Source organism: Ahaetulla prasina, chromosome 8 (assembly GCF_028640845.1).
Source record: "Ahaetulla prasina isolate Xishuangbanna chromosome 8, ASM2864084v1, whole genome shotgun sequence".
Taxonomy (NCBI): domain Eukaryota; kingdom Metazoa; phylum Chordata; class Lepidosauria; order Squamata; family Colubridae; genus Ahaetulla; species Ahaetulla prasina.
Window position 1 is genome coordinate 66,851,217 of NC_080546.1, and position 13,557 is coordinate 66,864,773.

The following is a 13,557-nucleotide window of genomic DNA, read 5'->3' on the forward strand; positions in this document are numbered from 1 at the left end:
ATGGGGAGAAACAGACTCAAGCTCAATCCCTCCAAGACGGAGTGGCTGTGGATGCCGGCATCCCGGTACAGTCAGCTGCATCCGCTGTTGCATCCGCTGACTGTTGGGGGCGAGTTAGTGGCCCCAAAGGAGGTGGTTCGCAACTTGGGCGTCCTCCTGGATGGACGGCTGTCTTTTGATGAACACCTAGCGGCCGTCGCCAGGAGGGCCTTTTACCAGGTTCGCCTGGTTCGCTAGTTTATCGGTGGTTCTCCTCCTATCTCTCTGACCGGTCTCTCTGACCTTCCTTGACCGGGATGCCTTATGCACGGTCACTCACGCTCTGGTTACGTCTAGGCTGGATTATTGCAATGCTCTCTACATGGGGCTGCCCTTGAGGTGCACCCGGAGGCTGCAGTTAGTCCAGAATGCGGCTGCGCGAGTAGTAACGGGAGCCGCTCGTGGCTCCCACGTGACATCGCTGCTCCGTAGCTTGCACTGGCTTCCTGTGGTCTTTCGGGTGCGCTTCAAGATTTTGGTAACTATCTTTAAAGCGCTCCATGGCTGAGGACCCGGGTACTTACGAGACCGCCTGCTGTTACCCTTTGCCTCCCACCGACCCGTACGCTCGCACAGAGAGGGTCTCCTCAGGGTGCCGTCCGCCAAACAATGTCGGCTGGCGGCCCCCAGGAGTAGGGCCTTCTCTGTGGGGGCAGTGACGCTCTGGAACGAACTTCCCCCCGGCCTGCATCAAGTGCCTGATCTTCGGACCTTTCGTCGTGAGCTCAAAACATATTTATTCATTAAAGCGGGACTGGCATAATTAGTGATGTATTTTAATTGGGTTTTTTAATATTTTTAACTTTTTAACTTAAATTTTAATAATCAGCCTTTAAAATTTGCTCTTTTTAAATGTTGTTTTAAATTGTATACATCTTTGTTTTTATTCTGGCTGTACACCGCCCTGAGTCCTTTGGGAGAAGGGCGGTATAAAAATTTAATAAATAAATAAATAAAATAAAATAAATAAAATTATTTCCAACAAAGATTTACTAGAGTTTATAGGGTTTGTTAAAGTAATCACCAGGTCATCTGCAAAAGCTCTCAGCTTATATTCATGTTGTCTAACTTTAATTCCCTCTATCTCCTTTACTTCTCGTATTTTATCCAATAATGGTTCTAGAGTTAGAATAAACAATAATGGTGATAAAGGACATCCCTGTCTTGTTCCTTTCGCAATCTTAAAAGGTTCTGTTAAACTACCATTAAGTATAATCTGTGCTGTTTGCTCTCCATAAATTGCCCTAATTATTCTTGTAAAACCATCTCCAAATTGCATCTTTTCTATTAATTTAAATAAAAAATCCCAATGCAATCGATCAAAAGCTTTCTCTGCATCAAGAAAAATAAATGCTGCTGGAATAAAATTTTTCTTTTCTAAATACTCCAGTAAATTAACAATCTGCCTAACATTATTCCTCATCTGTCTCCCTTTTATAAATCCAGATTGATCATTATGAATTCTTCGCTGCAAGATCAACATTAATCTATTAGCTATTATTTTAACAAAAATCTTATAATCATTATTTAAAAGCGAGATTGGCCTATAATTCCCAGGTTTAGAACAATCCTGTTCCTCTTTTGGTATCAATGAAATAAAAGAGGTTCTCCATGAGGGGGGAATTCCCCCTCCTATTTGTATCTGATTAAATAATTCCTTAAGTGGACCTAACATCTCATCCTGTAAATTCCTATAATAATTAACTGTAAGCCCATCCGTACCAGGAGTTTTCCCCATTTTTAATTGTTTAATTACCAAAATAATTTCTTCAGAAGTTATAGGCTAATTCAGTTCATCCGATTGTTCTAAAGTTAAATTTTTAACCTTATATTCCTTCAAATAATTATCAATATCCCTGTTCAATATATTATCTTTAAGATATAAATTTGTATAATATTCTAAAAAAGCTTTTTTAATTTTATCCTGTTGGTATCTCTCTTTACCTTTATATTCTATTTTTTCTATAGTACGTTGTTTTTGTCTTTTCCTTAAAGTATATGCTAACCATCTACCAGGTCTATTTGCATTACAAAAAGTATTATGTTTGGCATATTGTATATTTGTTGCCACCTGATCAGCTATTATCATATTAAATTGATTCTGTAATAACTTTATTGCATCTTTAAGTTTTTGATCATGCGGGTTATGTATTAATAATTGTTGTTTCTTATAAATTTCCTCTTCTAAATACCTACGCTGTTTTTGTTGCTTATTTCTCTGTCTATTATTAATATATATTAATGCACCTCTCATAAAAGCTTTACTAGCGTCCCAAACCATTTCTATCGATGTTTCGTTATTCAAATTATAATCAAAAAATTCTTTCATCTGCTTTTTACATTGATTTACATTATCCTGATATCTAAACAAATTTTCATTTAATCTCCAAGTTCTTCTACCTTCTTTTCCATATTGCAATTCCATCCAAACAGGACTATGATCAGACAAACATCTTGGAAATATCTTAGTTTTCTTCACCTTAAAAAGCAAATCATTAGAAATTAAAATAAAATCAATACGTGAAAAAGATTGATGCCTATCAGAGAAAAAAGTATAGTCTCTTTCCTCCAAATTCCGCAGTCTCCATACATCTCTCAACTCAAAATCTTCTATCATATCAAAAAAGGATTTAGGCAGCTTTGCATGTGCAGGTATTTTCTTAGAAAAAGTTCTCTTGTCCATTCTATTTTCTATTTGCTGATTTGACTGAGCAATTTCTTGCACCTCCTCCTCCACCACCTCCAGTCTTTTTGCCAAGCCTTGGAAAGCCATCAAAATATCTTCTCTTATTTTTTTATTATTCTCTTTTATTTCCTCTCTTATTTTCTCATTATTATCCATTATCTCCTTAAACTTTTCTTCAAAGACTTTCCCTTGTTCTTTAATCAAATCTTCTAAAGCTGGTTCAGAACCCCTTCTACCCCCAGTCTTAGGTGGTTTAGTAGCCATTTCAGTTTTTAAAATTCACAAAATATAAGTCTAGAAACTTCTCTTTTCCCCTTTAAGTATAGGAGAGCTCACTTCACTTTATTAAAATCCACACATAACATTTCTTAGCTTCTTAGTTACACAGGCTGTTTAGAATTCCATTCGTCACTTTCACTCCCTTTCAGGCACCATCTTAAAGAGTCAGCTGAAACAAAGAAAAAAAAAGTTTCTCTTTTTAAAAGGGTAGAAGTCAGGAAATCAAAAATACTTGCAATCCAGTAATTGTTCGCTCGCACTCATTCCGTCTGCATTTAGGAATCCATAAAGATAAGACAATTAGCAGAGATGGACACTTTCTTCTTTTCCTGCTTTTGCAGGCACGCACTGAAGTCGGAGCTTGGCAGGAATATTAAGCTCGTCGCGAGCTTAAAACGCATTTATTCATCTGCGCAGGACTGGGTTAGTTTTTTAAATTTATGGGTTTTAATTGGGTTTTTATTATTTATTCTACATTTTTAATTTCGGCCCAATTGAATAAGTTTTTTAATTGTATTTTAATTGTGTTTATATTGTAACATTATTGTGTATTTTATTTGGCTGTGAACCGCCCTGAGTCCTTCGGGAGAAGGGCGGTATAGAAATTTAAATAATAAATAAATAAATAAATATTTATGGGACCCTCGACCCACAGGGCTCTGCTTAATTAAAAACAAAGCCCCTGGGGAGGTCTACCACACCCCCGCAGCTCTTATCTTTCTCTTTCATCCAGAGAAAGAGATTAAAGCCGGCGTTTTCCTGGCTTTTACGAAGTTCAGTACGGAGCTCCTTAATTAGGAGCTCAGCGAAGAAGGTGGCGCCAATGGAAGCCCCAAACATTTAATTGTTAATTAAAGTTTATTTTTATTGTCAGGTTTTATATTTCAGTTGTTCTATCTAATTTTTCATAAATTATAATTTAATGCCATACTTTTCTTGAGTATTAAAAATATTATTTTATTCCTGAACATCTTCTGACACCACCTGATTCCAATAAACTCTGGGCAGAATGCATTAAAACCAACAACATACAAGAGCAAACTATAATTACAAGAGAATAAAAGAGTAAATAACAAACAAACAAACAAAAACCTCCACACCTAGACACAATCTAGCAAGATCTGGGAGACGAGCCAAATCTTTAAGATTTCCGGAAGGCCCCAGAGTGGGAGCCACACAGATATCAGAGGTATCTCATTACAGAGGACAGGTGTTGCATCCTGGGTCCTGATAGATTTTAGAATATTATCTTCCTGCCTATAGGAAGTAATGGCTTTTTAAACAAAAGATTAAGCAAAATAAATAGCTGTGTTATTTAAGTAAATATTCTGCACTATATCTCTCCAGAAGACATAAATCAGACAATAGAAAATATTTTGGGAGGTATGCTATTTCCTGTTACATCAGTAATGGGAAATTACAAAATATTGAAAATCTTACTCATGATAAAATTATGATTCATTACTCATACAACCGAAAGTTGCTGATGGAATACATGGGTTTATATATTGGTTACTTTTAATTCCTTTTTCCTTCCGTCTCTATGGCTTATATCAAGGGTGTGAATTACTGTACTTTCAGTTGCTTGCAAAGCAGTGATCCTTTCAGAAAATGTAAGTAGCATGCAATGCTTTTTTTTATGGATTAAGTTTTTGCTTATTTCTACACAGGACAGTGATTTTATCCAGGGATGGGTAAATGTTCTTCGAGATCTTTAAATATGTCTCTATGTTTATCACAGTTCTGTACCCTGTAATTACATGTAATTTTCTCCTTTCAATTAAATTGCACTCACTTTTATATATTATAGATTGTATTCTAAGGAGGACATATACACTTGGAGGTAACTGCCTACTTTTAAACTTAGTGATTTCAGTATGTGATATTAAAAATGTTTTCATTTTTCAAAGGACTTCATTTTTCATCTTTCACAAATATACTGCAGAAGCAAACATATTTATGAATATAATTACTGCCAAATTGCAATTTGTGGTATTTTATCATATAGTATGATACAATATGATGTGATACAATAGAATAATAACCTGGAAAAAATGACAAGATTAAATTGCCTGTTTTAGCTTTTCCTTGAAGGTGAATTTTCAAGCTAGAAAATTCTAAGGGAATACATCTCATTTTATAGATTAGATCTCGGACATAGTTATGATGGAATTGAAATACAAGAAAAAAATATTGGAAAAAATGAAATGTAAATTAAAAGTCCTGTTGCTTCTAGAACAAATGGGACTTTTGGGTCATTTAGAGCTTAAAAATTACTTTCAACAAACTAATTTTTACAAAACAATCTCAAAGGAAAATTAACTGATCTATGTTAGTTTTCTTACATATAGTAAATGTATAACAGTTTTCTTTAATAATGTAATTGAATAATGTAATTGAATGTATACATTCAATTCTTTCAGATAGCAATGATATTATATATATATATAAATCAATTTTGTTTTAACTCTATGCTCCTCAATCCACAATTTGTAACTTTAAATAGCTTGCAAAGTGGTGGTGGTGCTTAGTAGTGGTGCATAGCACTTATATCCAATATTCATAATTAACCGTGCCACAACATTCTTGGTCAGTTACAGCTTCTAAATAGTCTTCATGGGCTACCCCATGTAGACCACACTGCAATATACAAAACAAGAGGTGACCAAGGCAGGGGCAACCATTATCAGGGCATCCTGATTAGGAACAGGGCAATTAGAACTCATGTAGATTGGTACAAAGATTATGACTGTCATCAGCTGCTGTGTCCAAGAGGACTTCCCAATTGTACACCAGTTCTGTCTGGAGTTTACCCATCCAGACCTAAAGATGTAAGCATATCTAGAATATAATAACAGAGTTGGAAGGGGCCTTGGAGGTCTTTTAGTCCAACCCCCTACTCAGGCAGGAAACTCTATACCATTTCAGACAAATGGCTCTCCAATATCTTCTTAAAAACATCTAGTGTTGGAGCATTCACAACTTCTGGAGGCAAATTGTTACACTGATTAATTGTTCTGTCAGGAAATTTCTTCTTATTTCTAGGTTGCTTCTCTCCTTGATTAGTTTCCATCCATTGCTTATTGTCCTGCCCTCAGGTGCTTTGGAGAATAGCTTGACTCCCTCTTCTTTGTGGCAACCACTGAAATATCAGAACACTGCTATTATGTCACCCCTAGTCCTTCTTTTCATTAAAGTAGGCATACCCAATTCCAGCAATGTTCTTTATTTTTTAGTTTCTAGTCCCCTAATTATCTTTGTTGCTGTTCTCTGCACTCTTTAGGGGGAGGGGGAGAAGCTAAGCGTCTCTGCAACTTGGGTCACACTGAAGCTTGTTCTTCCCCTTTTAGGCACTTGACTATGGCCTCCAGACACTGGGGAAAAAACCCTTGATTACATCACCATTTTTGCCTGTAATTGAGAGGTGTTGTCAGTGTACTGCTGTCACCCAAATGATAGAAATTAAATAGGAACAGAGATAGTGTGGAACCTAGAGGAATTTTTAAAGCAGGGCTTTGAGGTTAGGCATCTTCTCCCACTGTCTGGAGCTGATACAGAAGAAAAGAAGACTGTGCCACATTACCCCAATCCCAGACCCACCAATGATAATCAATTTCACACCCTCTGTACTGTATAATAGTCATACAAGATGCAGCTCAGGCCTCACAATATAATGGGCTCAGGTTCTCTTGAAGTGCCCCATTTTTAAAAGATTAACAGAGTTGGAAGGGACTTTGTAGGTCATCTAGTCAAACCCCCCACCCCAAGCAGGAAACCTTACACCATTTCTGACAAATGGTAGTCCAATCTCTTCTTGAAAGTCTCAAGTGATGAAACTTCCACATTTTTCTTCTTTTCCTTCAACCTCTTCTGTTTGTTTGTTTTCCTATTCCTCTGAATTGCTGTTTCTTTAACTGTTTCTTTTTTTCTTATGCACACAATGGCCTGGTGTTGTGCAAGAGGTGCTGGGAAGCTACAACTATCCGGAGAGGGTCAATTTTTCCAATACAACAGTTTATTTTAATAAAATATTTTATTTAATAGGTGTCTTTATTAAAATAAAGATTCATAAAGTGCATAGGATCACAGAATTTCTTATTTATTTTCCTAAAGGAGAGAACTGCCTTGCATTTCTGTGGGTAAAATGCAGGACAGGAGATGCAATCAGGAGCAGAGGGAAGATTACCCACTCAGCCAAGATAAATAAGCCCAATTCATTTCCACATAGAGATGAAATGAGGAATATCAGAGTAGATACTGAATTGTGGTAATAAAAAACAGCTGAGGTGAAATGAGAACCAGTGAAATTTAGTGGTAAAGGTCTGAAAGTGGGAAACCATGACTTCAAGTCCCACATTAGCCATGAAAGCCAGCTGAATTATCTTGGGTTACTATCTCTCAAACCAGCTCACCTCACAGGGTTGTTTTGGGAAATAGGGGAAGAAGTGTATTGGATGTTAGCCATCTTGAAATATTTATAAAAATAATAAAGGTGAGATATGAAAAATAAATAAAGAAAGAAAGAAAGAAAGAAAGAAAGAAAGAAAGAAAGAAAGAAGTCCATGACTTATAGGGATGACTTATAAACTATAGTACTTTCATCTCCCTTTTTCTTTAGGGGTGCTGCTTAATTCTATCCCACAACGGACAAGGACAAAGTCTCTTTTGAATGCAATTTCTTTAAGTGAGGGGAAACTGTTAAAGCATTGAACAATATTGTTAATTTTTTCAGCAAAACTTCTAATGTCTGAATTTCTGCTTGAGAAGTTCAACCTTAATAACTGTGTTATTAAGAACACAGTAGCCTGCAATTACTGCAGGTTCGAGCCCGGCCCAAGGTTGACTCAGCCTTCCATCCTTTATAAGGTAGGTAAAATGAGGACCCAGATTGTTGGGGGGGCAATAAGTTGACTTTGTAAAAATATACAAATAGAATGAGACTATTGCCTTATACACTGTAAGCCGCCCTGAGTCTTCGGAGAAGGGCGGGGTATAAATGTAAACAAAAAAAAAACAAAAAAAAACCTGTAAGTCTTTAGCAATTCTTGGTTTTTTAAAAACATTTTTAATAAAGCATCAATCAACATTAATAAAGTCAATGAGGCTTTAATTTAGATTCCTTTAATCAGCATTCCAGATTCATTTAACAACCGTTTTACTAATTTAACAACTGCAGTGATTCACTTAACAAATGTGGCAAGCAAAGTCATAAAATGGGGCAAAACTCACTTAACAAATTTCTCACTAACATAAATTTTGGGCTTGATTGTGGCTGTAAATTGAGAATTACCTGTACTTCACATGATGTTGATTCTATCCCTCTATTAATGCAGCCTGGGTTTGCATTGGCTTTTTTGGCTGCGGCTACATAGTGCTGTCTCATATTTAAGTGATTGTCCCCTCCAAGATCCCTGTCACAGTTACTCCTATTGAGCCAAGTTTCACCTAATCTATATTTGTACATTTGGTTTTTCTTGCATAAGTGAAAGTAGTTTCCTGGACCTATTCCACCCCCACTTTTTTTTTTTTGAAGAAGGTAACATCAACTCTTTTCTAGGCCTCTGGTAGTTCCCTGGTGCTCCAAGATCTTTGAAAGATATGGTTCAATGGTTCCAAGATCACATCTACTAGCTCTTTCAAAACTCTGTAATCCATCTTGTCCTGGTTATTTGAGCTTGTCTAGAGTGGACAGATGTTCTTTTACCATTTTCTTGCCTATTTTAATTTTAAAGTCCTGGTTTGTCTTTTAAGGTTCTATTTTTGGTAGGTTGGGCTACTTTATTTTTTTGTGTAAAGACAGATGCAAAGAAAGAATTAAGCAGCTCTACTCTATCCCTGCTGCCCATCACTTCCTTGCCATCTTCTCTCATTAATGCACCAATTGTTTCTTTGACTTTTTTCTATTTTGTTATATGTTGAAAAAACTTTTTTAAAATTATTTTTGTATTTTGTTGCAAGTTCATTTTGAGCCTAAGCTTTCCTGACATCATTTTTGCAGGTTTGGGCTATATGATGGTATTCTGCCTTAGCTATGTGTCCCTCTTTCCATTTCTTATGCTTATTCCTTTTGTCTTTCTGAACTTATCAGACATTTCTTTGTACAACCATACTTGTTTCTTCTTGGATTTATTTTTATTTTTTGGTGATATTGTGCTATACTGGACTTTTATAATCATATTTTTCAGACTTTCCCAAACTTCTCAAGCTGTTTTCCCCTTTAAGATTTTCATCCATGGGGGTGGGGGGTGGCCAGTGTCACAGTGGTACAGCATGGAATTCTGGGGCTCCAGAAAAGCCCCGATATCCCAGTTGCTTTTGGGGATCCCCAGGGATCATTGCTATCTTGTAGGGACAGTGAAGAACCGAGGCACTGGCTGGCACAGGCAGGGGAGTAGCAAGTTCCCTGAAGTGCCGGTGATCAGCCTCCGACCCAGCGGCAAGGGAAGGCAGCCATTAGGAGCTGTCAAAAGCCAGGGCAGCCATACACAAGAAGAGAAGAAAGAAAAGAACGAGGTGATCATCTTGGTGAGAATACTGAGATCTTGGAAACAAGATTCCTTTTACATAGTGTACTCCTGAACTTTTAAAAACTATTTTACTTGAGAGAATTGGCAAAAAGGAGAGGGAAGGGAGCAGAATAAAGTTACCTCCCCACTATAGCGGTGAAGAAGCGGACACCATTAATAAAGACTAATTAATAAAGGTGAAAAATTAATTTAATGAATTGGAAGCATATTGGACAAGGAGATTTTTCTGGCTAATGAATTGTACTTTGAAAATACCAATTTTGTAGCTGGAAGTTCAAAGCTGAAGTAAATTGGTATTTTTAAGACTATTTTAAGTGAGCTGCAGTGCCATCTAGTGGGGATAGAGAAAGTTAAATAGATACATTGAATAAAGGAGAAGATGAGAGTAAAATGATCTTGGACAATGTTTTGGAAACTGGCAAGAAGATTTTGATAAGAAGCTGTCTTATGATTTTGTAACAGAAGAGGGGGAAAAAAAGAAAGCTTTCTAAATTACTAAGACTGAGCTGTCTGGTTTTTTTCCCCTTTCGTCTGATGGATTTATGAATTTTGGAAGACTTTGGAATTGTGGTATTTTGGAATATAATTTTTATTTTCATGCTTTTTCCTTTTTAATGTTCTTTTTTTGTTGGTAGAGGTTTTTTCTTCCTGGATTTAAATTCTTGGTGATTGACATGGTTTTTGTTTTTTCCTTTTTTAATATTCTTTTTGGGAGATTATATTTTGCATCTTTTTGATCTTTTTATTGCCTGGTTGGATATATTGAATGAACACTTTGGTTTTGAAATTTTTATTAGTGAATTTAAATTTTTGGTTCGGATCTTGTTTTTTCTTTTTTCTTTTTCCATTTTTTCTTTTTTGGCTTTTTGGATGTTTTTGGTTTTTTGTTCTTTTTTAGCTCAGATATAGCCTTTCTACCTTCTTTTTTATATTAAACCTATGTGGATTAGGGATTGGGGTATCAAGAACCTGAAGTGATTGGGCAGCTTGAATCTGAAAATCTTGATTATTTGGATTATAACTTGTGCAGTAAGATTTGAAGAAACAAGATGAAGAAAACAACACAACATCTATCATCTCCATCAATATCAACAGCGTCTGGCACCATGGGAAAAAGAAACTACACCACAGCAAGAGAAAATTAACATGGAATTAAAAAAATATGCTACAGACTATATATGAAGACCTCAAGACAAGATTAGACAAAGTAGATGGGAGAATGGAAAAAATGGAAGGAGAATTAAAAGAAGTTAAAGAGATGATAGGGGAAAATGAACAACGATTACAGCAAGTGGAAGAAAAAACAGAAGCAAAGAAGAAAAAAGTTGAAGAGATGGATTATAGATTTACAATTACTGAAAAAAATCATAAAAAACAATCATAACTGTTGAAATCGATAAAGCTGGTTATTATTTAAGATTCAAAAATGTTGAAGAAAAAAAGGAAGAAAATCTACCAAAGAAAATTGCAGAGATATTAGCAGAAGCAATGGAAGAAAGTAAGGAAAGGATATTAAATGGGATTGACGAGATAGAGAGTGCACACAAGATATGCGATGAGAAATAACCTACCTAGAGAAACTTACGTCAGATTTACTAAGAAAACACTGAGAGCAGAGAGCAATTGATGAGAAACATGATGATAAAGCACAAAGGGAGAGAAGTAATGGCACAATTCCAAGAAGAGTGAGAGACCTGAGAAAAGAATATCAATTTCTCACAAAATGTTTGATAAGAAGAGAAATAAATTTTAGATGGTTGATTCCAGAAGGAATATTGGTGAATTGGCAAGAGCAAAGATACAGATTAGATTCAACAGCGAAAGCAGAGTTATTTTATAAACAACACATAGGTTTCCAAAAGTAAGAAAGATTGAGAGATGAAAAAGGGGATGGACGACAGGAGGAGAAGAAAGAGCAGCCAAGGGAGACAACTAAAGAACAAGAAGAGAGAGCAATAAGAGAAGGATCAAGAGCGAAAGAAGTTAAAGAACAAAGGGAGATAAGAATGACTAGATCGACAAAATAACTAAATAAATAAGAAATGGAAGAAGAAATCAAAATATTATCTTTGAATATAAATGGACTAAACTCGGCAATAAAAAGAAGAACAATATTTAATAAATTAGAGAACTTAAAATTTGAAATTATATGCTTACAAGAAGTTTACATTAGAATGCAACACAAAAAACTGTTGGCGCAAATAAAATTGGGGAGGTTGTATACAAAACTAACTTGTCAAAGTAAAAGAGGAGTAGTGTTTTATATTAAACAGACAATTCAATCCAAACAAATATTTGAGGATGAAGAAGGAAGAGTATTAATGGTAGAAATTGTAATGAACAATAAAAAATATTACTTGTGGATATATATGCTCCAAATGAAAATCAAGAAGAATTTTATGCGAAACTACACAGAAAAATATTAGAATATGAATATGAAGATATTTGCATAACAGGAGATTTTAATACAATTGTTGATATGGAGTTAGACTATAAATCTACAAAAGTGAATAAAAAACCAAGGAAGACACTTCCAAAAGCATTTTATACAATGGTAGAAATTTAAAGAAAAAGCAATACACATTTTATTCTAATAGGCATATGTCATGGTCAAAAATGGATATGATGTGGATGTGAACTGATTTAATGTTCAAGATATATAAGATTGATATAGAAGCAAATATATGGGCAGACCATAATCCAATAACTATGATATGGAAAGGACAGAGAAAAAGAATGAGATGGACACTAAATCAAAGCTTATTAAATGAGAAAGATTTTATATAATATATGGAAAATAATTGACTTTTTAAAAAAAGAAAATAGAAAAGAAGATACATCATTGCAAAATGTATGGGACACTAGTAAACCATATATAAGGGGCTTGGCAATGACTTATACAGGAAAAAGAAATAAACAGAATAGACAAAATCAAAAGAAGTTGGAGGAGGAATACAAGAAATTAGAGAAAGATTTGCAAAAAACCCCATAAGACAAAAAAATTAAAAGCCTAATGGACTTGAAAAAACATAAATTGAACTTAATAGAGAATGAAGATCTGGCAAGGAAAATAAAATCAACAAGGCAAAACTTCTTTGAAAATGCAAATAAATCAGGAAGATAGCTTTTACAAAAGTAAAAAGTAAAAAGAAAAGAAACTGATAACTCAATTATTAGATCAAGATGGTAAGATATGTTACCAAAATGAAGAAAAGAAAATAATAATTTTTTAAAAAAATTTACATTTATATCCCGCCCTTCTCCGAAGACTCAGGGCGGCTTACAGTGTATAAGGCAATAGTCTCATTCTATTTGTATATTTTTACAAAGTCAACTTATTGCCCCCCCCAACAATCTGGGTCCTCCTTTTACCTACCTTATAAAGGATGGAAGGCTGAGTCAACCTTGGGCCGGGCTTGAACCTGCAGTAATTGCAGGCTGCTGTGTTTTAATAACAGGCTACCACGGCCCCTAATATAATTGAAGAATATTATAAGAAATTATATCAACAAGAGTGGATAACAGAAGGGAAATAGAACAATATTTAGAAAAAGTAATGACCCCTAAAATACCAGAAAACTTTAAAAAAGCATTAGAAGAAAGAATATCAATGATGGAATTGATGGAGGGAATTAAAAGGCAGAAGAATGGAGAAACCCCAGAACCAGATGGACTACCAACAGAATTATACTAGAAATTACAAGATACACTAAGCAATACAATGTTGCAAATATTTAACAACTTATTAATAGAAGCCATGGTTCCGAACTCATGGATGGAGGCATATATAACTCTTATACCAAAAGAAGAAACAGATTTACAACAAATAAAGAATTATAGGCCAATTTCACTTTTAAATGCAGATTACAAAATATTTGCATCAATTATGGCGGAAAGGTTGAAGAGGTTGTTAAATGAATTTTTACATTCAAATCAAAATGGTTTTTTGCCTAAAAGACAAATTAGAGACAATATACAAATTATATTGGATACATTATATTATGAAGCACATCCAGAGAAACAAAT

The 13,557-nt window shown here is 35.0% G+C and overlaps 1 protein-coding gene across 2 annotated transcripts in view; it reads left to right on the forward strand.

Moving 5' to 3' along the window:
* Positions 1-4,532: 4,532 nt before the first annotated feature.
* SLC2A9 (solute carrier family 2 member 9) overlaps positions 4,533-13,557 on the forward strand; it is a 129,956-nt gene continuing 120,931 nt past the window's right edge. Inside the window, exons 1-2 of one of the 2 annotated variants that reach the window (XM_058191988.1) lie at positions 4,533-4,617; positions 4,815-4,847. In XM_058191988.1, coding sequence (XP_058047971.1) covers positions 4,548-4,617; positions 4,815-4,847 — 103 coding nt within the window. In that variant the 5' untranslated portion in view covers positions 4,533-4,547. The remainder of the gene's footprint in view (positions 4,618-4,814; positions 4,848-13,557) is intronic. The other variant, XM_058191989.1, reaches the window with a different exon arrangement.